At 40.3% G+C, this 25,862-nt stretch overlaps 1 protein-coding gene across 1 annotated transcript in view; it reads left to right on the forward strand.

Annotated features, from left to right (window-relative positions):
* Window positions 1-2,983: 2,983 nt before the first annotated feature.
* The window catches only part of IL12RB2 (interleukin 12 receptor subunit beta 2), a 32,405-nt gene continuing 9,526 nt past the window's right edge, over window positions 2,984-25,862 (forward strand). The window contains exons 1-14 of the mRNA XM_034433247.2: window positions 2,984-3,061; window positions 7,527-8,008; window positions 8,578-8,617; window positions 11,076-11,335; window positions 12,535-12,649; window positions 14,278-14,456; window positions 15,821-15,963; window positions 18,711-18,849; window positions 21,109-21,188; window positions 22,129-22,348; window positions 22,781-22,981; window positions 24,124-24,225; window positions 24,560-24,718; window positions 25,667-25,801. Of these exons, the coding sequence (XP_034289138.2) occupies window positions 7,951-8,008; window positions 8,578-8,617; window positions 11,076-11,335; window positions 12,535-12,649; window positions 14,278-14,456; window positions 15,821-15,963; window positions 18,711-18,849; window positions 21,109-21,188; window positions 22,129-22,348; window positions 22,781-22,981; window positions 24,124-24,225; window positions 24,560-24,718; window positions 25,667-25,801 (1,831 nt within the window). The 5' untranslated portion in view covers window positions 2,984-3,061; window positions 7,527-7,950. The remainder of the gene's footprint in view (window positions 3,062-7,526; window positions 8,009-8,577; window positions 8,618-11,075; window positions 11,336-12,534; window positions 12,650-14,277; window positions 14,457-15,820; window positions 15,964-18,710; window positions 18,850-21,108; window positions 21,189-22,128; window positions 22,349-22,780; window positions 22,982-24,123; window positions 24,226-24,559; window positions 24,719-25,666; window positions 25,802-25,862) is intronic.

A 25,862-nucleotide genomic window follows, 5' to 3' on the forward strand; every position in this document is an offset into this window, starting at 1 on the left:
TATACAAAGTGAAAACCAGTTATCCCTTAAAATTTGCAAAGCAAACTATCAATCAAAAATAATAAAATTCTGCACCAGGTATGTCATATTGCATTGCATTGGTTATGGATGACCGCAAAGACTATATTTAGAATTTTTTTCTTTTGTATAACATGCTTAGAAAAATCTGCAGAAAAATACAAATATTAATCAATATTACATTACCAAAACAAGAGAATTAAGAATTTTAGTCAACGGTTACCAAAATAAGAGAATTAAACTTAACAATGCAAAAATGGGAAACTCATTTTTGAGTATTTCAGTCCTCCCTAGAAGCAAAAGCAGAATAAAAGTAAATTTATCATGATTAAAGTGTTGGACTAAGATCAAGGGAGAGCCAACCCCAACTCCACCCTCAGCCAAGGAAAATCACTGTGTGGCCTTAAGGTTGTTGTACTCTCAGCTCAGAAGGGAAAGGATGCCTACATATGCCAGCTTTTGCTCCTAGAGGAAAGTCAGGATGTCAATCTAACCAATATAAATTGGTTAGATTGGAAGCTGCATTGGCTTCCGGTGGACTTCCGGGTGCGCTTCAAGGTGTTGGTGATCACCTTTAAAGCGCTCCATGGCTTAGGGCCGGGGTACTTACGGGACTGCCTTCTGCCACCAATTGCCTCCCACCGGCCAGTTCGCTCCCACAGAGAGGGCCTCCTAAGGATGCCGTCGGCCAGACAATGTTGGCTGGCGACCCCCAGGAGGAGAGCCTTCTCTGTGGTGGCACCTACCCTCTGGAACAATCTACCCCCGGAGATATGAGTGATCTCCGACCTCCGGACTTTTCGTCGGGCCCTAAAAACCTATTTTTTTCAGTTACCCGGGCTGTCCTGATTTTATGGTTGGTTTTAAAATTTGATATGGATTTTAATTGAAAAGTTTTAAATTACGGGCCAAATTTATTTAATTATTTTAAATCTATTTTTAACTTTTATGTATAAATGTTTTTTATCTTGGCTGTTCACCGCCTTGAGTCCGAAAGGAGAAGGGCGGTATAGAAATCTGAATAAATAAATAAATAAATAAATAAATAAATAAATAAATAAATAAATAAATAAATAACCAGGATGCCCACATCCTGGAAAGAAAAGCTCATGTTTCCTTGGTTGCAAGGTTCCTTTTCATTGGCATCTGGCAGTCTTTGGTTGAGGAATAGTTATGGATTAATTTAAATCTTGATCAGTTTTAGCAAAGGAATTACTTATATTAATCTGGAGTGTATGTTCTCCTTTGGGTTTTGACTGTTTCTTCACTCACCCATGGGATGGATTGCATTGGTATAAGATTCTTCCCAATGTTGAAATGCATTAAAAATATTCATATTTCAGTGCCTCAAAGTAACCTAGTATATAGCTGGCTTTCTCGAGGGTCTCTAGGAATGAGTGGAGAGTGGTTGAATGGAGACTCAGGGAATACCAGAGTTCTAGAGTGGGAAAACATCCTGGAAAAAGCCAAGGAAAAAGCCAAAATTGTATTGTTGTCAACCCCTGTGTGAATGCATTAAAAAGTAGAAGTTTAACTCCAGTTAGGGGACCCTTCATGCATTAAAATCACGGTGCTGTTAAATTTTCATTCCCACTTTATTTTTGTGAACCAAACAGGGGTTCAGTGGGAAGAGTCTTGGGAAATGTATTTGTGTGAATATGTGATAAACTGATGAAACTGGCAAATCACGTGACCCTGTTAGTGTTACCTAAATTAAACATGGTGGCACCAAATTCACAAAGCCATTGGACTGCGGCTGATCCCACAGTAGAAGATGGAAGTGTCCACCTTCCACAAGATGTAGAAGAGAGTAGCATTTATTCAACCTGTGACACAGCGTCTTCCTTTCTCTTTGCCCCCTCCTACTGCATGCATTACAAACGACCAGACATCCAGCTCTATCCAGCTCTAAGGGCACAGCTGGCACCACCTTCTCCCTAAATATTCTCTCCCATAACTTTTGTTTTGTGTAGGGTTCTGTTTTGATTTGTTTTGTTGAGGGCTGCATTCCCCCTGGGGAATACTCCGGTGGGGGGGGGGAGAATTCTGTGTCAGAGAATGCAACAGAAACAATCAGCCAGTAGAATCAACCAGTTCTCATAGCTGGAATAAAGTAAATGATTCTTCAGTGAAAAAAACAAGAAAGCAAAGAGAACGCATAGCTAAGAATTGAGAACTGTTGAACTGATTGCTGCTTTTTAAATTCCTTTCTTGGTCTGTAATGGTTCTTCATTTCAATTCTGGAAAGACAGGGAGGAGGAGGAGGAGAAGGAGAAGGAGAAGGAGGAAGAGGAGGAGGAGAAGCAAAGTTGAGAACAGCTACTCTGGAGCAACTTGGGCGAAGGGGGAATCGGGAATCTTTTCAGCAGGGAAATAAATCTCCGCCTCCAAAAATCGAAGTTTCAGTCAGATCCCATTGCCCCGGACAGAACTATGCTCAACATTTAGGTCTCGACGTTGGCCGTGCTTTCTTCTGCAGGCTGCTTAGTGCTTACCCCAAATACCAGTTTTGGATACTTTTTAAATAATTAGCTGCTAGGAGATATGTACTCTACGTCAGGGGTCTCCAACCTTGGCAACTTTAAGCCTGGCGGACTTCAACTCCCAGAATTCCCCAGCCAGCTGCTGGGGAATTCTGGGAGTTGAAATCCGCCAGGCTTAAAGTTGCCAAGGTTGGAGATCCCTGCTCTACGTAATAGGCTTTTCTTTAATTTTTAAATGCATCATGGCTGGGATAGTTAATGCATTAGCACGCTAATAGGACACGTGAATGTAAGTAATAGTTTGTACTTTATCTTTTATCTATGCGGTATCCATTTTCATCCAAAACATTGTTTTTAAATTTCCTGGCCATTGATCAGATTAAATCAATACTGAATTTAATTCTTCAGGCGTCCGCAAAAAGAATGGTGGGGGCGGAGTGCTGCTTCCTTTCTCTCCCCCCCTCCCTTTTTCCTTTCTCTCTCTCTTTCTACGAAGCAGCACAGAAGATGCCGGCGGAGTGATGAGCTACGCGTTGCCTGCCTTGGGTGTCCTGCTGCGGGTGAGTTGCCCCGTGGAGCTGAATAGGGAAGGAAAGGGAGAGATTTTCTCGACTCGCTGAGAATTTGGGGAAGACGGGATGGTGGGTTCCTCCCCCCACCCTTCACCCCGGGCGAAACTGCCTGCTCCTGCCCTGGAATCTTTTGCAAGCAGAGCGATCCCATTTACTCACTTCGGTTCCATTTCTGGGGATCAGATCGACCGAGTGTATGGCTGGAACAGCAGTAGTATTAAAAATAAACAAAGGTGGAAGAACCCCTGAGTAAATGAGGAAAAAAAAAAGAAATAGACAAAATATTATCCAGTCTCTGTCTCTTTATATTAACCAGGCTTTGCTAGTTATCATTTTACAGAAAGTGCTACTAAAAGCTGCCCTTCTATTAAAAGTGGCAAAAGGCCAGAAGCCCTCTTATTCTTAAGTAAAAACTTGTGAAAGGGCCCCCAGTTAGAATGATAGATAGATAGATAGATAGATAGATAGATAGATAGATAGATGGATGGATGGATGGATGGATGGATGGATGGATGGATGGATGGAATGAATTCTTTATTGGCCAAGTGTGATTGGACGCACAAGGAATTTGTCTTTGGTGCATACTGTCAGTGTACATAAAAAGACAAGATACATTTGTCAAGAATCCGAAGGTACAACACTTATAGTCATAGGGTACAAATAAGGAAAATTAGCAGAGTGATGGCATTCAGGAAAAAAACTGTCCTTGTGTCTAGTTTTCTTGGTGTGCAGTGGTCTATAGCATAGTTTTGAGGGTAGGAGTTGAAACAATTTATGTCCATGATTCGAGGGGTCTGTAAATATTTTCACAGCCCTCTTTTTGACTCATGCAGTATACAGGTTCTCAATGGAAGGCAGGTTGGTAGCAATTGTTTTTTCTGCTAATTATCCTCTGAAGTCTGTGTCTGTCTTGTTGGGTTGCAGAACCAAACCAAACAGTTATAGAGGTGCAGATGACAGAGAGAGGCCAGAAGCTCTTTGATAGGCATGCTGCAATTAGTAACTCCTTTCTTGATAGACTTAGCGTATATGGGCGCTAGCAAAACTTTTGTCAGAAGATTTCACCTTATTCCTTTAAATGAAATAATAAGATATAAAAATATGGGCTAAGCGATGCTAGATGGACTCACGGTTGCGCAAAAGGCAAAGAGTTTGTGTTTAGGCTTCAGCTTGGAGAGATGTACTGGTAGTACTTAAATCAGTGGCTTCGGTTAGGTATCTGATGTGATGCTTATCAAGTTTCAGATGATTCAAAACTGAAAGGGACAAGTTAGAAGAGATTTTTAAAAATACCTGGACGAAAATACCTGGACAGATTTCAGCAAAAAGGACTGGAATGAATAAGATGGAACTAAAAAGGAGATATGTTCAGTTGCACATCTGGGTGTGGGGGGAAAAACTGAAAGCGACAAGGATAAGATGTGGGAGACCTATCTTGGCAATAGTACATGTGAAAGGAATCTGCGTGTCAAATTAAATATAAGCTAGCAGTGGGATACAGCTACTAAACTGGTAAATGCTATCTTGAGATGCATTAACAGGAATGTAGAGTCCAGATCATGAGGAGGAATTGTTCAATTCCACTCTGCCTTGGAGTTGGAGACTATCTGGAATACTGTTTCCAATTTTGGGCATCACCGTTCTAAAAAGTCAATGACAAAAATGAAGCATGTTGGAGAATAGCTATCAACATGATGAGAAGTCTGGAAACCAAGCTGTATAAAAATGGTTAAACATATACTTATCCTATGGAAGAGATGATTGAATAGTAGCCTCCAAATTTCTGAAAAGCTTGTCCCTCAGAAGAGTAAGCATCTATCTGGCATGCTTTAATTTGAATTTCTGCACCAGGCTGATAATTATAAATGTCTCCTTTCAAGCCTATGATAAACAGGAAAACTAATAAAAAAAGAGCATGGGAGCATATATTTAGGATTGCTTCCCTTGGTGAATTTAACAAATACAACAAACTATGAGAGTATAATTCCACATGTCCATGTATAACTGCTAGAAGATCAGATAGTACAAATTAGCTGGAACAACATGAAAGAATCATAGAATCTATGAATACTAAAACCAACAGTGTAAACATAAACGGAATCAGTTACGTAACAAAAATAAAGTACTGGTTTGAACAATTGTTCAAGAAGAAACAATGGTGCTCATCTGGCCCGAAGGTGAATCTTCGTGGCTTAACATGTTAAGTTTGTTCTGATTTATAAGCATACTAGAAATCCCCCAACTTTGGTGTGTGTGTGTGTGTGTGTGTACAACTACACGCTGCCATAGGTAGCGTGTTTAATTCTTCTCTGTTAACTGCTATACCACATGGAAAATAATTTTCGTAAAGAGACAAGTTTTCTTCTTAATATCCTGAACTGATCATTCATCCAGTCTATTCCTTTGACAGATAAAGAAACTGAAATAGCTTTTTGATGTTCTGTTTTGTCATACTTGGGAAATGATCTGAGGAAGTCAGATATTCATCAGATAATCACTTACACCTTCCAAAAGATGGCAAGGGAAATGGTTTCACGGATAACATACTCTGCCACTTAAAAGGAGTGCTCTACCTAGGCAATATAGATTTCTATCTTGTACTTATTTTAATGTTACGCTACATGTTTTCCACATTGACTAACTTATTTACAGTTCATGCACAAACATTTCTGTGAATTTTTTTCAGCACAGAAGGGATTTAAAACATTTATATGACATAGCATAGCATTGGAGGCCCAGAAAATAGCAGTCTGAATAGCTTTATCATTCACCAGGAACAAATCATCCACTGTACGTGGTCCATCAAGATTATGGCATATCAATAAATGTTCAGGACTCAAATCCCCACAGTCACAGCTTCCATCTTCTGTGATATTGTCCATATCTTCAACTTCTTCTTACATCATGACACCTCTGTTCTCGGTCTTGTCCATGTTTTCCATATTCCATGTGGGAGCTAGTACCCAAGCAAAGGTCCTTCCGTAAAATTGTCCAATTTTTTTTTTTAATTTGATTTATATGCCACCCTTCTCTGAAGACTCAAGGCAGCTTACAATGCGTTAAGCAATAGCCTTCATACTTTTGTATATTTTATACAAAGTCAGCTTATTGCCCCCACAATCTGGGTCCTCATTTTACCTACCTTAGAAAGGATGGACGGCTGAGTCAACCTTCAGCCTGGTGAGATTTGAACTTGCAGTAATTGCAGGCAGCTGATGTTAATAACAGTGCTTTAGTCTGCTGCGCTACCAGGGCTGCGCTACCAATTTTCACTGTAGTTCGAGTTATTGCCTGCTATTGTATGTTTTTTTGTTACTTTTTCCCCTAAAAGATTGTTTTTCAATTGACTTGTACACCTTAGAGGTTATAGTAAAGGTAGGGAAAAAAATGTGAAGTGATTTATCTTAGTCTGATTTTATTTTTATTTTTTTGCATCAAAAACACCTGGCATTTTAACAGGAGTGTATAGACTTTTTATAGCCACTGTATGATGGCGAAAGAATGACAAAATGTGAGCCTTTCAGATGTATGTTTGTCAATGGAGGCAAATCCTTGCCCATTTAACCCCCCCCCCAATATCTATAATTTGTTTATACAAGTAATCTAAATTGTTTGAGAAGGTACAGCAGATGTGCCAAGCCAAGCCAAGCCAAGCCACCAGATTATAACCTGACTTGGTTTCCCACTCCAACTTCTGAAGCTGAACCTCATGTAATCATTTAAAAAATAGATATGCCCCACCTATGATTTATCGATGGCCTCTACAAACCATATTGGTGGCAATCATTGACACCTTCCAGTATTAAGAAACTAGGCGACATAAGCAAGTTCTTTCTTAGGGTGGGGACACAGTCTTTGGTGAGCAGCAGTGATTTAAAAAAAAGATTAGGGTTCACATCACATCCATTTGGGACTGAGATTTTCTAGCTGAGTCAAGTTTATGTATGTATGTATGTATGTATGTATGTATGTATGTATGTATATAAACTATAGGAAATAAACTAGATAGACAGACAGACAGACAAGACAGTTTATTTCCTGCCTTCTACTGGCAGGAAACTAGACAATTTTCAATAATATGGCTCTTGCAGGAGCTTTAAAAAAAAGCATTTTAGGGAGTAACTGGCCTCCGGATCCTTGGTTGCCCATCTTTGGTCTAGAAATGGGGTGTCCAACCTTGGCAACTTTAAAACTTGTGGAAGTCAATTCCCAGAATTCCCCAGCCAGCATGCAACTAGCAACAATTCTTGGTAGTTGAAGTCCATGTGTCTTAAAATTGCCAAGGTTGGTGACCCTTGCACTAGAGTTTGATCACAGGGTTGAATATGACAAACAACACTTTTCTATCTGGTTACAACTATAATTTCCGATTCCTTCCCTCATATTCTTTCAAAGTAAATCTAATAAACCTGATCAGGCTTTTCATCTAATTCTCCTCTCTGTTTCGTTTCAGTCTTCATGAACCCAGAAACAAAACTTGGGAAATATTGCTCATCATTGAAAAAAAAGAAAAAGAAACTAAAAAAATATGTTTCATGACGAGTCACATTAATCATGAAGTATTGTTCCTGAACCGAGGGGTGGGTGGATGGGTAGAGAAGCAGAGAAGAAAATACAGGGAAAGGCAAGACTCTGAAAGAAAAGACAAACCTTGGATCAAAACCATTTGGTTTCTCGACGGAAGCATCTGCTTCTAGAAGAATATCCACACTTTATCATTCCTATGATTGTTTCTGGTGAACTCCAACTTTTCAGTCCTGTGTGCCAAAAATATGAAAGTGTCTTCCTCCTTAAAGGATTATTCGCTGATTATATGTACTGATTATTAATTTAAAAAAAACAAACCCAGGAGTAAAAATTCAGCAGAAGATATCAAGATGCTCAACATAGGAAGCTTACCTTTAAAAATGTGTTTTCTAGTATTCTTGGGAGCAGGTGAGTGAGTCCTGGAAATCCAGGACTTTTTTAACCTACATATCTTCAGTAAAGGCAATAATCTACAAGAGTCACAGGAGGAAAAATATTCCTATCCTATCATATAGTCTTCTGCCAAGTGGGGAGGGTTCTATATGAACAAATAGCTTCATCCAAACTATTGAGTCACTGACCATGTCCTCATTACTTTAAATAAAGAACTGCCTGGGATTAGATCTTGGGGATACAAACAATGGGTAATGTAGATTTGATTAGACAATGTACAATCAGCGGTAGAACTACTGAATCAAGAAAGAGAACTAGAAAGTCTGAACAACAAATTTGGAGGAAGAACTATGATCTGGACTCTCATTTCTTGATTCTGGGAGTCTTAAATCCATAGACTATTCAACTTCGAAAAAATTTCAGCTTGATCTTCCGTTGCAGCCAATGCTGCCAAACAAGTCAGCAGATCCCATAATTTCCTCCTGTAATGAAATCTGTATAAACAACACTTCTTTACTTTTATAATTATTTAGGTTTTGAAATTGTTTATTATGAAACATCTTTGTTTTGTTTTTTTATTCTAGGAGTAAACGTTTTGCTATCAGAAGAATGCACGAGTAGACGGTTGAGTAGCATTTTTTTTTCTTGAAAAGAAAATATCAATTTTTCCCCCATTTTATTGTATTTATTCCATTTCTACAGCTGTCCATCTCAATCAATGACTCTGGGCAGCTTACAATTCAAAAAATACGCCACAGTTAAAACTAAAAAAAGGTTTTGAAACAATAGAAACAATTTTTTAAAATCCAAAATAAATATACACATCCTTCTGCCCATTAGGCTTTTAAGGTGGCTGAAATGATTAACTAAAAATAGCCACCCTGCAGAATTCCTTTTATGTTAGTTCTAGAGTTGGTTGTGACATCCACTGAGGCAAATGCAGACTCTTTTGTTGACAAAGGGCTTGTTGCATTTTTTCCTCCAGAATTGAAGCCTTGTTTCATTCCAAGGATTTTTACTCTAGTTGTGTCTAGTAAAGAATCAGGATAGGCCCTACAAATTTGCATTATTATTATTATTATTGTTGTTGTTGTTGTTGTTGTTGTTGTTGTTGTTGTTGTTGTTGTTATTACGCTCATCCTATCTCCTTTCTGGCAGTGCTTGGGTGTTCTAGCAAACCCTCTAGAGCAGGGGTCTCCAACCTTGGTAACTTTAAGACTTGTGGTCTTCAATTCTCAGAGTTCTTCAGCCAGCAAAGCTGGCTGAGGAACTCTGGAAGTTGAAGTCCACAAGTCTTAAAATTGCCAAAATTGGAGACCCCTGCTCTAGAGGAGGGATTCAACAGATCCTGCCTTGTGTGACATGTAAAAGCTGTGATGTGGCACACAAAGGAAATGGTAGCGGTTCTGCTATTTTTGGTACACAACATAGAACAGTGAGAATATCAGTCAAGAAAGTCCAACTCCAAGCTAAATTGCTTACTTGAAAATCTTTCCCTAAAAGTTCAACCGACTCCAAATCTATTTCTAAGTTAAAAGAGGAAGCAGAGATAAGAACGACAGCCCTTCCTTCCTCTGCCTCTCCATGTTTCTCTCTCAGTACCCGCAACCCACTACCTCACAGTGTAACTTATTCACCTGTACAACCATTTCAGAGAACCACATGTGATTTCCCTTCAGTAGCTTTAGAAGAGAACACCCAGGAAGTTGCAGCTCATGGGAAAGCAAGCCCATTATTTTGTCTTCTTTCTCTGCTTGCGTAAACACTGGAAACTTGGCTAAGAGGCAATCTGAAGGCGGCAGGGCAATGGTAGGAGATTCCTTGGTTTGTCCAACAATATTTTAACAGCTAACAAAAGTAGAGAGAAAATTGGTACTTGATTTTGCAGAAGGTTAAAAAAGAGAAGGCTTCAACTTTGGAGCAGCTTCCTTTAATCAGGTGCTCCTTGTGCTGTATATTTCACTCTGGTAATCCCCAATCGATACAGGTCACTCAGCACAATGGGCCCCAAAGCCCAACAAGGGCCTTTAAATGATTGAGAGAAACTGAGAGCAGAATATTACCTCCCTTCGGGCTGCTGCCTTATACCTGCAGCTTATAACAATATTATGTTCTCCAAATTGGTAGGCCAGAAAACAGATGGAGGGACCTAAAGTATCTATGTGGGATTTCAAAATCTAAACTATATTTGTTAAGAGGGGCTGTTCAACTGCCCCCCCCCCGAATAATTGGTCCTGCACTTAAAAAGACCCTGAATCCAACATGTTTTTTGGAGGACACCTGCTGGAAAAAACTATATAGCAGTGATGGCTAACATTTTCTGGACTGAGTGCCCAAAGCACACGCATATGCGCATGAATGCTCGCATGCATGCCCAAACCCCCAAAATGCAATGCGTGCCACGCATGCGCCCCACTCCCCATGCATGCGTGAAGACCAGTTGGCTGGTAGGAGGCACGTGCACATGCGCAGCAGAGCTGAATTGGGGTGATGGCTCATGTGCCATCAGACAGGATGCTGTGTGCCACCTCTGACACACATGCCATAAGTTCGCCATCATGACTATATTGCACTACACTACATTACATTACACTACATTACATTACACTAATGATAGACTTTGAATGTCGCCTCCAGGATCAAGAAGTTTGGAATAAGACCAAAGGTGAGCATTTATGGGAGCCAAGACCATAGATGGGAGCCATGGGGTGTTAACAAAACCAAGATGGCTGACTATGGAGTTGCAGCTGCAGCTGTGATTTTTCTTTTCTTTTTTACTCCTTCTGTAGATGTCCCTGTTATGAGCTGTTTGTTTTGCCATGTTGGGGGAATCCACACAAGCATTTTGTACTGGCACAGGGCAAAACATATGGTGTCCAAAACCCAGTTTAGTTCTGTTGCAAGAAGTTAATATTTGTTTATTAAAAGATTTATATGGCTCCCTTTTTATATAACCGTAACTCTGGGCGCCTCCCAAAAAAGAAAACCAATAAATACAATAATCATAAAAGAGTAAAATAATAAGACAAAAATCCTGCACCTTAACTGTCCTTAACTTGTTGAGTTCTTTCCTGCCTTCCAGGGGACACATGCGTGCAAATGGCACGGAGCTGTCATTAAAATCAACGGTGGATCTGTCCTGCTGGCTAAACAAGAGCTTCTACCATAGGCATTGTAACATCGTTTTGTTGCAAAACAACTCCATTATCAGTAGCAGCAGCTCTCCAAATTCTTCAATCAGAACCCAAATTCTACTGAATACTTTTGGGAGGCAGACATTTAATTGCAATTGCAAAGAACCGAGGCCATTGAACATATGTGGAATTTATGTTGATGTTGGAAGTAAGAAGCTTTTTAAAACTTTTGTTAACTATGTACAGAAGAAAATGGGAAGGGAATTTGTTTACTTTTGAAAACATTGTTCTATTATGAATATATGATTTTATGTAGTCAATGAGACATAATGAGATAGAGGGGGTAAATTAATTAATATTAGAATAATAGAAATAACTGAGGAAAGGCAGATTTTGCCTTTCGTGAGATGGGTGCTTTGTTCAATAGTCCATCAGACAAAAAAAGAATTATTGCCTTTCATCAATTTATAGCCTCATAAAAATGCTTATGTGTTATAATCACTCAAAATTTTGAATAGAGGAATGTGCTGTTATCTCTTCCTCTGATTTTTTTCCAATAACTCTTGTTCATCTTGCTGCCAGTCCTATTTCTCTTCGAAATTAGTAACTCCCACCAAGGCTTTGCCTAGGAAAATAAGATACATACTTTCATCTTTCCACTTTTATGCTATAAAGTGTTTGACTTTAACTGGATTATTTAGCAAAATTAGGACTGCAGTGAGAAGAACAAGAGTCACATATGAACATATCAGAGGTGGGTTTCAGAAGGTTCTGACCAGTTCTGGAGAACCGATAGCGGAAATTTTGAGTAGTCAGAGAACTGGTAGTAAAAATTCTGACTGGCCCCACCCACATCTATTCTCTGCCTCCCAAGGCCCAGCTGATGGGAAGAAATGGGGATTTTGCAGTAACCTTCCTCTGGATTAGGGAGGGAATGGAGATTTTACAGTATCCTTCCCCTGCCACACCCACGAAGCCATGCCCACCAAGTCACGCCCACAGAACCGGTAGTAAACAAATTTGAAACCCACCACTGGAATATATCCATGTTTAGCAGCAGGTACCACCACTGCTTTGTTGCAATGTTCAGCAACCCTCATCAGATCCATATAAGAAAACACACCACAAAACCAAGTTATTTTTTGACAATACTATCTCTTCTGAATTAATGGGGAAAATAGAATGAAATCGTAATAACTTAGGTCTCACTTCCTTGGTGGAATATATGTATTATTAATGTACACATGGCAGGTCTTTCCTCGAAGAGGTTTTGATGCACGGATTCACTGTACGCTGGAATGTTCAAATGCAAACAGACTCTTACCCAATAATTTTTATAAACAACAAAGATTCAAACCAAGAGTCATTTCCTCCTATCTCAGCTGTAGACCACTTTTCTTTTTTAAGTTGCTCCAGATCAACCAAAAAATGTATCATGTGCCCAGTATGGAAAATATGGATCCACCATTTGTTCTTGGGATAAAGGATATCATACCTATCTGCTTACTACCTATACACTATGGTAAGTTCTGTCTCCCTTATAATTAAGTTTACATCTGGCTAATTCTGCTTCATCACTTCATCTGTGTTTCCATTTTCTTATGTACCACCTGGGATGAAATGAGTAGAATTTGAGCTAGCTTTGATCAAAATATTGGTCATGGTTGTCAACCATTAGGGCTTAAATACCCTGACATCCACCTTTGCTCTGCAAGCCTTTTTTGAGGATTTGCTCCCATTATTAGGGTAATTCAAAATATTGTATAGTCTGCGGCAAAGGAGAAGATGGCATAGTCTATCCATGATGAGTTGAACCTTATTTAACTCTACAAAAGGAACAACATCCTTCACCTTAATAGATTGTTCTGAGGTTGGAAGTTACTTTGGATATCCTTCAATAACCAGATCCAGCTGATATTGTTGCTTCCTCTTTAACCTCTGTGGCTTTAAAATCGGTGGCTGTCCCTCAGTTTATCTTTATATTGTGAATAGAAAGTCCAGGAATACACATTCTCTATCTCCCCTTCTCTAATCATCTGCTCCCATCACAAGATTTTCTTGATGGTTGGCAGAATGTAATTGTATCCAATTGTAGATGGATATCATGGCTTATGACAGTGATGGCGAACCTATGGCACACGTGCCCTCTCTGTGGGCACGCAAGCCATCGCCCCAGCTCAGCTCCGCTGTGCATGCGCCCGTGCCTCCTGCCAGCCAGCTGGTTTTTGGGTCTCTGCCACACATGTGCAGGGGGTGGGGTGCATGTGGGAGGGAAGCACGTGCATGTATGGGGGGCGGGGTACATGCACGGGGATGGGGCATATGCGCAGGGGACACACACACATTGCATTTTGGGGGGTTGGGCACTTGGTCCAGAAAAGGTTAGCCATCTCTTGCTTATGATAACACAACTCCCCTTTTTGGCCCTTTAGTTAAATATCTCTGGGGGCTGTTACAGACTCAGGTTATATCATCTGAAAATTAACAGTTTTTAGATGCACCGGAGGCTTGGGATGGAGACCTTGATATAATAAAAATGCCAATTCTTTTTTGTAATACTGGTTGAAATACCTGATTCACAATCCAGATACAAATCTGAAAGAAATTTTGCCATCATATGGATTTGATTTGGTTTGGTTTCATGATCTATAATGCAAATTTCAAAAAAGTTGTGCAGGATTTTCATTTTTAATTTTGTCATCTTTCTGAGTTTATGATTCTATACTTGGGATTTGGCAGTAGGTCTGAGAGTAGGTATTGGGGTTTTGAGTAATCAGTGGGAAAACTAAACTGAATATTAGGGTAAGTGAAATTAACCAAATTAAGTACCTGAAATATTAGACCGAATGATTAAACTGGATATTATAATAAAAAGTATCGGATTCAAGTCATCTACAAAGAAACAAGCCTTTATGAACTGAACATTTAGGTTATAATTAGGTAATATAATTTCTGTGACTGTCATATAATTTTATATAGATGTAAAATAAATCTAGGCAAGGAAGAAGGAAGAGGAAGGAAAAGGAAGGAAGGAAGGAAGGAAGGAAGGAGAGGGGGAAGGGAAAAGAGAAAGGGAAAGGAAAGGAGGGGGAGGAGGGGGGGAGGAAAGATAATTCACCCTGTTCATCTCAGTTTCTTTTTTTGTTGCAGGGTAACAAATGAAACCCCCAATGGAACAGTCTTGGGAGAAAAAAATAGCACTACAGTTCAAACAGTAGATCTCAGGAAAAAGCTGGACTTTGAAACTACTTATACAGTTGTGGTTGAAGCCACAAATAAACTTGGGAGCAATTCATCTGAACCAATGCAGTTCACATTAATAGACATTGGTGATTATCAGGAACTCTGATAAATTATTGGAAAGAATATTTTGAGTGATAATTTCTAATCAGTCGGTCAGTTCAACTAAACCAAACCACTCTTGTATCGAAAGTCTTTTTGCTGCCTTTGCTAAATACTGGTAGTACTTTGCAACCCTTGATAAATTGCCTTTGGAGGTGGCTCTTTTGATGGTGTTTAAACCAAAGTGATGTAGAAATGCCTGCAAGTGTTGCATACAGAATACAGACCCCAGGAGGCCAATTGTGATATAGGAGCTAAATAGGACTGCAGTCAGACAGGAGCTAAGTTCAACTCCCCATCTGGGCATTGTGTTATTCATTATCTCTTAGCCCAACCTAACCTATCTTACATGGTAATATTAATTGGGATAAAATGAAGGGAAAATCCCTCATGAGTCTTATTTTGAGTTCCTTGGGTGGGATAAAACTACTAAAAAGTCAAGTTTCTGCTACTGATCTTTAAGCAATAAGAAAATATAAATCTGTGTGCTTTTCACCCTGACTGCTTTTGGAATTTTTGGACTCAGCTTTTCAAATGCATGCTCCTTGAAGACAAACAATATCAAGTGTGTATGATTTATTTGTGAAGTTGTAAAGATACTTCTTGACTTAGGACCACAATTGGGAACAGAATGTCTGTTCTTGCTAAACAAGATATGTTAAGTGAGTCGCACCCGATTTTACAACTTTTTTGTGCCACCGTCGTTAAGCAAATCACTGTAGTTGTTTAAGTGAATCATCTGGTTGTTAAGTGAATCTGGCTTCCCCCATGGACTTTGCTTGTCAGAAGCCAGCTGGGAAGGTCACAAATGATGATCACATGATCCCAGGATGCTGTAACCATTGTAAAATGCATGCCGATTGCCAAGGGCCCAAATTTTGATCACATGACTTGTGTGGCTGCTGCGATAGTCATTAAGTACTAGGACCAGTTGTAAGTCACTTTTTTTTTCCCAGTGCCGTTGTAACTTTGAACAGTTCCTAAATGAATGTTTGTAAATTGAGGACTATCTGTAAAGTTGTAACAGACAGAGATGATTGGAACAAGGAAATAGATAAACGATTACATAAAGCAATGGGAAAATATGTGACCCTCCCATGTTTATAGACAGTGAATAGCTGAAAATAATTTTCAAGGTGACAAGTAGGTGGTTGTATTGTCCTCATCTCCCACTTATGGCCTTTTCAGAAGCATCTAACATATTACTGCATGTTACAAGATATCAGGTTATTAGATAGTCTGGTCTTGAGGATTCTTGTAGGGGTGTTATTAGTATGGCTCAGAATTTTATTTCCAGAAATAATGTTGTGTTTTTGTTCCTGTTGGTGCATCACTGATCATCACAACACAGTGAAGCCTCACCCTCCTGTGGACCTCTCAGTAAGCTGTGATGCCTTTGTTCCCCAAAATTGTACCATCTTATGGCAAGATCAGCAAGAAACACAGTGCTTTAGACTGAGATACCAACCAATCCACAGTAATTCCTGGATTACGGTAGGAATGTTGAAATGAAATGAAATTGCTTTATTACAGTCTCTACAAATAAAGAGAGAAAGTAAGGATATTTTATTTTTTACGATTATGTAAGTCATTATTTTCTATATTACTAATGTGATACCTTAATGATACTCAGATATGTCAGTATTTTCAGTCCCATAGTAAGCATCCAATAGAAGAGAAATCAACGGCATGTTTTATGCAAAATATATCCTGATGTAATAGAAGCAGATTGTTGATTGTCTTCTGGTGCTTTCCACCTAAATCACGTCCCCGGAGGCAAGATTTATAGCAGCATATTGAGTCATCCTTTTGTTCTTACTCAGCTAGGGAGTGTATATCTTTAATACTGCACAGGATTCATAATCTGTCATTAATTTAACACATACTGTACTTCCAAATGCATACTTATTAACCAACATCAGTAGCGTGATCTCTATCAGCTCTTCTGTCTCCTCTGCACATTTTTTTATCATTTGGTGGATGCAAGATGGCATCCAGAATGCTTCTTAGCACCAAAAGAAAGCAAATGGTTCTCCAACTGACCATGAGTGAGCGGATACATCTTACTAAACCATAATATAGTTGAGTTTTGGCTTAACATGGCTTAGGCCCGGGGTACTTGCAGGACCATCTCCAGCCGCTCTCCCACCGTCCTGTGCGCTCTCACAGAGTCGGCCTCCTCAGGGTGCCGTCGGCCAAACAATGTCGGCTGACGGCCCCCAGGAGGAGAGCGTTCTCTGTGGGAGCCCCGACCCTCTGGAATGGATTGCCCACCAAGCTCAGGACAGCCCCCGACCTTCTTTCCTTCCGTCGCGAGCTGAAGACGTGGCTCTTTCATCAACTCAACTGATCTGTTTGGGGGTACACTGTCATAATTTTAAACTGTTTTTAATAGGGTCGCTGATTTTAATTTTATTTCATTGTGATTTGTATTGGAATTTGTCATTTTGTAAGCCGCCTTGAGTCCCCAGGGAGAAAGGCGGCATATAAATCGCAATAATAACAACAACAACAACAACAACATGTTTTGTGCATTGAGCCGTTGTGCTCTATAAACAAAGTACAGGATATAGAAACAGGGAGCTTAGAACAGAGGTGAGCAACTCTCCCAGGCATGTTATAATCTTGTTTGGTCCTGATATTGTGATCTCCAGAAGCTTTCCAGATCATGCTTGCGCAGTTTGCTGGCAAAACATGGTATGGTTTTCCCCCCCCCCCCCAAAAAAGGGAGAAAAGAAGAGGGAGTCAAGCTATTGTCCAAAGCACCTGAGGGCAGGACAAGAAGCAATGGATGGAAACTAATCAAGGAGAGAAGCAACCTAGAACTAAGAAAAAGTTTCCTGATGGTTAGAACAATTAATCAGTAGAAAAACTCCAGAAGTTGTGAATGCTCCAACACTGGAAATTTTTAAGGAGAGATTGGACAACCATTTGTCTGAAATGGTATAGGGCAGTGATGGCTAACCTTTTTGCCATCGCGTGCTAAAAGTGGGGGGAGCAGGGGGGTCACATGCGCACGTGCCCACACCCATAATTCAATGCGCCCCACCCCACCGCGCTCCCCTTGCTTTTGGCAGGCAATGGCACGGTGGGCCCTGTACGCCCGTTTTTCGCCCTTCCCAGGTTCCAAGGGCTTTCTTGGAGCCCATGGAAGGTGAAAACAGCCTTCCCCACCCCACCCCCAGAAGCCCTCCGGAGGCCAGAAACGGCCCGTTTGCCGACTTCCGGTGGGCCCAGAAAGCCCAAAAATCAGTTGGCCGGCGCACACATGCATGCCATAGGTTCACCATCACGGGTATAGGGTTTCCTGTCTAAGCAGGGGGATGGACTAGAAGACCTCCAAGGTCTATTCTGTCTTGTCCCGTCCTGTCCTGTCCCGTCCCATCCCATCCCATCCCATCCCATTCCATCCCATTCCTGAAAATAGATACATTAAGCTGCTGCAAGGGAAAATGCATTCATCTCTAATCTCAAAGTCATCCAAACCTTGGGGGGGGGGAATAATTAGGCCTGTCCAACTGCTGATATCACTGCAACACCAGACTCATGCCCGCATGGTGCTTGGAAGCCAAAATACCAGCGAAGCTGCAAAAAATTCCATGTCTCTTTGCTGGCATGATGTATTGATCTAATTAATGTGGCATCTTCTGATAACAACAGTTAAGAAAGGCATGATATAATGCAGGGGTGGGCAACTGTGGCCCTTTTACAACCTGTGGACTTCAACTCCCAGAATTCCTCAGACAGACAGCTTGGCTGTCTCAGGAATTCTGGGAGTTGAAGTTCACAGGTTGTAAAAGGGCCACAGTTGCCCATCCCTGATAAAGTGCAATGTCTGAATCCAACCAATGATAAAAATAGTTCTGCAATTCTGCCTTGTCCCATCGATGAGGTCCTAACAGCCCTAATAAAGTTCATCAGCGACAGACAACTTTAAAGCAGCTTCACACATCTATACAGAGGAGAAACAAGACAGAGATACGTGTTTACAAAATAATGAAGCTTTGGTTCCAGCACGTAATTAGGAACAAATGTGAATGTTTGTGCCAGGTCTGGCTTTTAATTTAGAAGATCCTGTGTCTCTCTTGCGGTGCCCAACTGGGGCATCTTATAGCACTTACAGGATTGTTGCAAGGTTCTGTAAATAGAGCTTTTCTGTCTCTCAGTGGAATTGGGATTACCAGAGAAAAACAGCTTTTATTAAGTTGTATATGCATGCTTTCATCTCCTTTTCATGCTAGCTTGAAAATCTTAACGCTAGAAGGTACGATCTTCATGACCTGGAGCCCAAGATAAAATATGAATTCCAAGTTTCCTGCAGGCTTCTTCTAGAAAGGGGTTTATGGAGTGACTGGAGCCCAGCATTTCAAACAGAAGCAGGTAGTAAAATAATAACTCCACATGTCTGTTTTGTTATTTTGTTACCGACATAAAAATAAGTCATGGACGGGTGAAATGCTCCCAGTTCGGACCAGATCACCCGATCTGGTAGCGATGGCGGTGGGTGGTTCGGAAAACCGGTAGCAAAAATCCCTGCCCCCCCCCCATGCCCAGCTGAGCCACGCGATCATCAGAGGCTTTTTTTTTTATTTTTAAAAGCATTTTTTCTACAACCTCTTCGGCCGAAAAAATGCTTTTAAAAGTAAAAAAAAAAAAAAGTCTCTGATAATCATGCGGCTCAGCTGGGATCGTCACAGGCCGAAGAGGTTGTAGAAAAAATGTTTTTAAAAGGAAAAGAAGCCTCTGACAATCAGGCAATTCAGGTCAGGCTATAATGTCATAGGAACTTAGGGAGAAATGAAAAAAATATTTTTAATGTCCTAAAAAACTAAGTGTGGGAGGGAAGGTTTATCAAAAGCACTCTCACAAAATGGCTGCCACAAGCACTTGCTCATCCACAAAATGGTGGGGATTGATATTAGTCAAATTCCATTTTCTAGGACAAATAAGGAAGGTTGCTTTGCTCCACCCCTTCTAGTCGTTTGTGGGTATTTTCTATCCCTTAAAATTAATCTTAAAGCTTCGTTTATTGGCAGACAAACACATTTCCAAATAAACCCTGGTGGTCACTCATTTTTTAAATTAATTTTTCAAGAGTGCCTCTATCATCTATTGCGCTTCAATGACCTATTTGGGGATGAAGATAATGCTTAAGTTGGAACTTTGCTTATATATAAAAAATATATGCTGCTTATGGTTTAGCTGGAATGGCACCAACTTCAACGTCTCATCCAGCATGGCTCCTTCTCTAAAGTGAGACTGAGACCACCTGAGACCAATTATGGGTAGTCCTCGACTTATAGCAGTTCATTTAGTGACTATTCAAAGTTACAATGGCACTGAAAACAGTGACTTATGACCATTTTTCATACTTATGATCTTTGTAGCATCCCCAGGATCATGTGATCAAAATTCAGAAGCTTGGCAACTGGTTCAGAGTGGGTTCTACTTACCTTTACTACCGGTTTGTAGTGGGAGCGTGCATGTGCGCATTTCTGCACATACCCAGAAACTTCTGCGCATGCACAGATCACCCATGATGACGTCGTGGCAGGTGGGCGGTGCCTCCCCCTGGTTTTACTACCAGTTCTATAGAACCGGACAGAACCTGGAGCAATCCACCACTGAACTGGTTCATAGTTACGACTTACTGTGTCCTGGGGTCATGGATCACCTTTTGCAACCTTCTGACAAGCAAAATCAATGAGGAAGCCAGATTCACTTAAGAACTGTGTTACTAACTTATCAACTGCAGTGATTCACTTAACAACAGTGGCAAAAAAGGTCGTAAAATGGGGCAAAGCTCCCTCAACAAATGTCTTTTTAGTAACATACATTCTGGGCTCAATTGTGGTTGTAAATCGAGGATTATCTGTATCCCTTATTGCAGATAGGATACTAATATATAAGTAGTCTTCGACTTATGACCACAATTGAGCCCAAAATTTCTGTTACTAAGTAAGACATTTGTTAAGTGAATTTTGCCCCATGTTATGACCTTTCTTACCACAGTTGTTAAGTGAAACACTGCAGTTAAGTTAGTAACACGGTTATTAAGTGAATCTGGCTCCCCCATTGACTTGGCTTGTCAGAAAGTTGCAAAAGGTGATCACATTACCATGGGACACTGCAACCATCATAAATATGAATCAGTTGCCAAGTGTCTTAATTTTGATCACATGACCATGATGCTGCTGTAAAGGTCGTAAGTGTGAAAAACTGTCATAAATCACTTCTTTTCAATGCTGTTATAACTTTGTATGGTCATTAAAGAAACTGTTGTAAGTTGAGATCTACCTGTAGAAATCTGGAAAAAAAAATAGAAAATAAATTGGGTGGCAGGGCATGTTGATATCTCCCAGCCCTTCCCCTTTTAAAGGTACTAAGAATGATGAAGGCCCACTGACATCATACTTCGAAGAATTTCTATCTATGGTCTGAGTTTTGGTAACTTTGGGGAAATTTCCTAGTTGGTAAGGGTAAATCATTACTTCTTTTATTAGAATGAGTAAATCCTTGACTGCCAAGTATTCATAGCATTCTTCCATTTGTTTTCTGCCAGCTGCCCAACACTTGGCAAAGTTTGCTCCCAAGTTGATATAAACATTACATTCTAAGGACATTTTTCTTGGTTCCCAGTGCCGTTTGAACCTGTTGATGTCTGGTATTTAAAGGAGGAGACCTCTTCCAAAATGCAGAACATTACTCTCTTCTGGAAGGTAAATATTTCTGTACACATCTTATTCTGATTTTAAAAAAGGAAATGGGGAAAGGAGATACGTGCCATCACTGCTGCATTTTCCTGCGCAAAGGTGGAGCCTTGAGAGATGAGGTCAAAAAGTACCTTCTTCGTCTGCCAGAAAGCTACAGAAGACCCGTGTTAAGGAATATGCACAGAGTAACCTTTGAGTAGCAAGGTTGTGCACATGAGAAACGGCTGAGAGTGATTGTGAATAAGCACTGTCAATACACAGACACACTGAGTTGTGATATTCTTTTACTTTTAGGAAAAAGTAAAGCAAAGTCCAATAAACAATCCAGGTCATATACAGATAAAGATGGTTAAATTGTCAATCCAGGGATATTCCAAGAACAAAGTCTTCTTACCAGTTGTTGTAGTCATATGCAATAAAACAGTTCTTTTTGGAGTTGCAAACAGGAACAAGTACAGCAGTAAAACAATCAGTAAAAAAGTAGAAAACAACAAGAGCAATGATCAAGCAGTGATCATGCAGAGAGAACAGGCAGATAGGAGCAGAGGTAGCAATAATAATGTAATAAGAAAAAATAAGCCATGATTCAAGCTTCCTCTTAAGTACATTAGCTACAGAGCTAGCCAATCAGAATACAGAATGATGAAATACAGTATTACAGTCTTAAAGCTATACATTACATTTTGACTGCAAGCATGCATTGATGGTTTATATATATTGTCAACCCAACCAGTTAGACAATAGCCATTCCTAACAACCCGCCCCATTCTCTACCTCAGGCACTCTTTGGCCAGCTGTTGAGAAAAATCAAACAGGATACATCTTCATGACAGAGTGAATTTTTGAACCCAATGTCCTTCCGGTTCTAGTCCAGTTACCCTGTATTGGGGCATGGCAGAACACCCTAAACTAATATGGAAAAATGTTTGTTTTTGTTTTTTTACAGTCAGTAAATGTACCAGGAACAATAAGCCAAAACTTTCATTATCAAGTGATATTTCAAAACCTCAACCAGATGCCACCTAGAACTGCAGAAATGAGTGTGACCACCGATACTGTTTTCTCACATGTCTCCCTTAAGGCGGATTATAACATAACACTTAATTCGAAGAATTCACGGGGTGTCTCCCCATCTGTCTACATAACTACAAAATTGGGAATTACAGGTAAGGTACATTTTTTTTCCTACAGAACTTAAACGCTCATCAAGTTAATTGAATATTAGTTATTGGCCTCAGTTGTTGGCCACAGAAAGAATTCCAGAGGTGGATTTTGCTTTGATTCATGCTAAATAGTATGAATTAAAAAGATTCCTTCACCATGTAATGTAGTACAGTAGTACCAACTCAATGGATAATGATAATTCAGTTTAATTTTCTTTTGCATTACCTATTCATGATTTTTTTGGTAGCATGACTTTAGTTCAGTATTACAATCACTGATTACTTATAGTTCCATTGTGGAGTTCCAAATCTTATTCCACTTTACTAACATCTCTATGAGCGTTATTTCCATTTCTAATTTGAATGTCTCCAGAGCTGATGAAGTTGCATTCCAGTTGAGCTGAATAAAACAATTGTTTTTTTTCTTCTTCAAAGAACTGCTACCACCTAACCAGGTCTCTGCCACATCCATGGAGAATGAGAGAATCGTTGTTAAATGGGAAGCACCTTCATCAACACCATCCTCTTTCATCAATGGATATGTAGTTGAATGGGTAGAGATCCCTCAAGACTATCACAGGAACACCTCCCTGACATGGTTTAAAATTCCTGTTTCTAATTGCACAGCGATAAAAGGTAAACCATATCTCAGGAAAACATGTTGCTAACGAGCAAGTGTAGACAAGCAATTACAAACGAGTGTTGCTTTTAAACATTCACACATTTAAGTCCCCATTCAGCATTGCGCACCAAGTCAGTACAACCTTCCCCAACTCAATGTAATAGATCAGGGGTGTCAAACTCAATTTCATCGAGGGCTGCATCAGGGTTGTGTTCAACCTTGGGAGGCCGAGTGGGCATGGCCAGCTCGATGTAGTGGTGGCCCGGGTGGGACTAGGAGGATCCTCCTGCAGCCCTCTGCCAGCGAAAATGGAGTTTGGGAGGGCCGTCTGCGGTCCTCCTGAGCTCCATTTTTGCTGGCAGAGGCACCTCGGGCCAGTCCTTCACTGTTTCTAGGGTGGCCCCACGGACCAGATCTAAGCACCCCACGGGCCATATCTGGCCTGCAGGCCTTAAATTTGACACTCCTGTAATAGATTATATACTGGAATGGATTCCAGGCAATCCTTAATTTACAACAGTTCATTTACTGACTGACAGAAGTTACAACAGCAGTGAAAAAAGTGACTTATGGCTGTTTTTCATACTTAATGACATGTTTACAACCTCTAAAGTCTTTTCCCAAGGCTTCTAATCCACAGATTGATAATTTTACAAGAATGCATGTTGCATCTGATTTGATCATATACTTTAGTTCTGCAAACTTCAGAAAAGAAGAGCTTAGTTTTGCTAATAAATAAAATAATATTTTCTTATTGATAATCAATCCAGCAGAAGCAAGTTTGCATACACTTTTAGCCCTCAAGTCCAAATGTTTCCTAAATTTATCTGAGAGACAGAAAACGTACCTGAAACATGTGGCCTTTAGGATAGAGGACCAAGAAGCAATGATTGGGAAATTATGGGAATTGAAGTCCACAGAGCTTAAAGCCACCAAGATTGAGGGGGGAAAAAATGAACTAAGAAAAAAAATTGTTAGCTTCCAGCAGCACCATTAGATATTGTTGTCTAAATCTAGAATCTAGGATGACCTTATGTCTACACCAACAAATTGATGATTTGCAAACATCGTGTTGAAAAAAATAAAACCACTCTGCTTCTAAAATTGTGAAGCGCTGCAGTCAGCTATGCCTGAAAGACCACTTTCTAATTTCTAGATAATTTAAAGCCCAACGTATGCTACCACATCAGTGTGTTTGCACTCTATCAGGACAGAGCAGGAAAAGCAGCTACGACCACAGAAAATATCTCAGCAAAAGGTAAAAGTAACTGATGGTTTGGTTTAAGGTCTGAGATCATCTAAAACAGAGGTCCCCAACCTGTGGGCTGTGAGGGGTTTGCAACCAGGCCATGGAAACGGTCGGCGAGCACACATGCGCACGAGCGCATTCTCACATGCTCCATTTAAGTGAGCAGCAGAGGTGCGCATGCATGCCACTCACGCAAATGGAGCTGCGCATGCATGTGCGCACTTGTTGACCACTCACGCGGAATCATCCCCTCTCCCCACCTCTCACTGGCCCTGCAAAGCCAGAAATGTTGGGGAACTCTGATCTAAGATAATCAACTTTTTCACAAAGATTTCCTTTGTAGCTCCATTAACAGGACCTCAGATTGTGAATGTAACTGTGGAAGATGGGAGCATTTTGGTCTCCTGGAGAGAAGTTCCAGAACATCAGAAGATGGGGTGTATCATTAGTTATAAGATTTATTTGCAGAAACAATTCTTTTCTGTACCCCCAGATGTCCATGGTAGGTACCTTATAAAAATTAATAACAAGTACAAAATGCATGGGGTACTAAAAAAAGGAGGGGTGGGCAACTTTCAGTCAAGGAATTAACAACTCAGACAAATAAACTAACAGTAAACAATAGCCTAGTCAAGGACCAAGCAAGATCAAGCCTGCCAAAACTGACAGGGCAAGTCACTGGTATAAAAAGAGAGCAAACTCCAATTCCTTCCAGCACTGATGATGTTACCTAGTTGGGTAATGCAGTGCCTGCAAAAAAAGCCTACCAAAGCTCATAGGACACCAGTTCAGTCCTGGGCTAAAAATATTCTCTTCTATCAATAGCTTTCAGTCAGAAATTAAAGGTATTCAGGAAGGAACCTTGTAGGTCTTCTAGTCCAATCCCCCGCCCAAGCAGGAAACCCTACACCATTTCTGACAAATGGCAATCCAGTCGTTTCTTGAAAGCCTCCAGTGATGAAGCTCCAATAATTTCTGAAGGCAAGCTGTTCCATTGGTTGTTTCTTCTCACTGTCAGAAAATTTCTCCTTATTTCTAGGTTGAATCTCTCCTGGATCAGTTTCCGTCCATTATTCCTTGTCTGGCCTTTGGGTGCTTTGGAGAATAGCTTGACCCCTTCTTCTCTGTGGCAGCCCCTCAAATATTGGAACACTGCTAACATGTCTCCCCTGGTCCTTCTCTTCACTAGATTAGCCATGCCAAGTACTTGAAACTGTTCATTGTATGTTTTAGCCTCCAGTCCCCTAATCATCGAGGTTGCTCATCTCTGCACTTTTTCTAGAATCTCAACATCTTTTTTATAGTGTGGTGACCAAAACTGGATCCATTCCTCCGTGCCCAAAGAAATGGACACTGCCTTAAATCACAAAGGCAAAGATATGCAGCTTGATTTGATAAGAGCTCATGTTGTGAAACAATTATTCTTTCACCTTCTTATTTTTCCAATCAGAGATCTCTAATCCAGCCCCACAGCCCTTTTGTATAAAAAACATAGAGGCTGGTGCTTCCTATGTTATTTGGATGACGGCTTCTACAAACGCTGGAGAAAGCCCGAGAGGGAACGAAGAGCTGATCTACATAAAAAGTAATTATAATACGTCACCATTATGAGTAACGGCTGAGGTTTTTTTCCAAACAAATTCATG

Source organism: Pantherophis guttatus, chromosome 3, assembly GCF_059756535.1.
Source record: "Pantherophis guttatus breed Tessera chromosome 3, ASM5975653v1, whole genome shotgun sequence".
Taxonomy (NCBI): Eukaryota; Metazoa; Chordata; class Lepidosauria; order Squamata; family Colubridae; genus Pantherophis; species Pantherophis guttatus.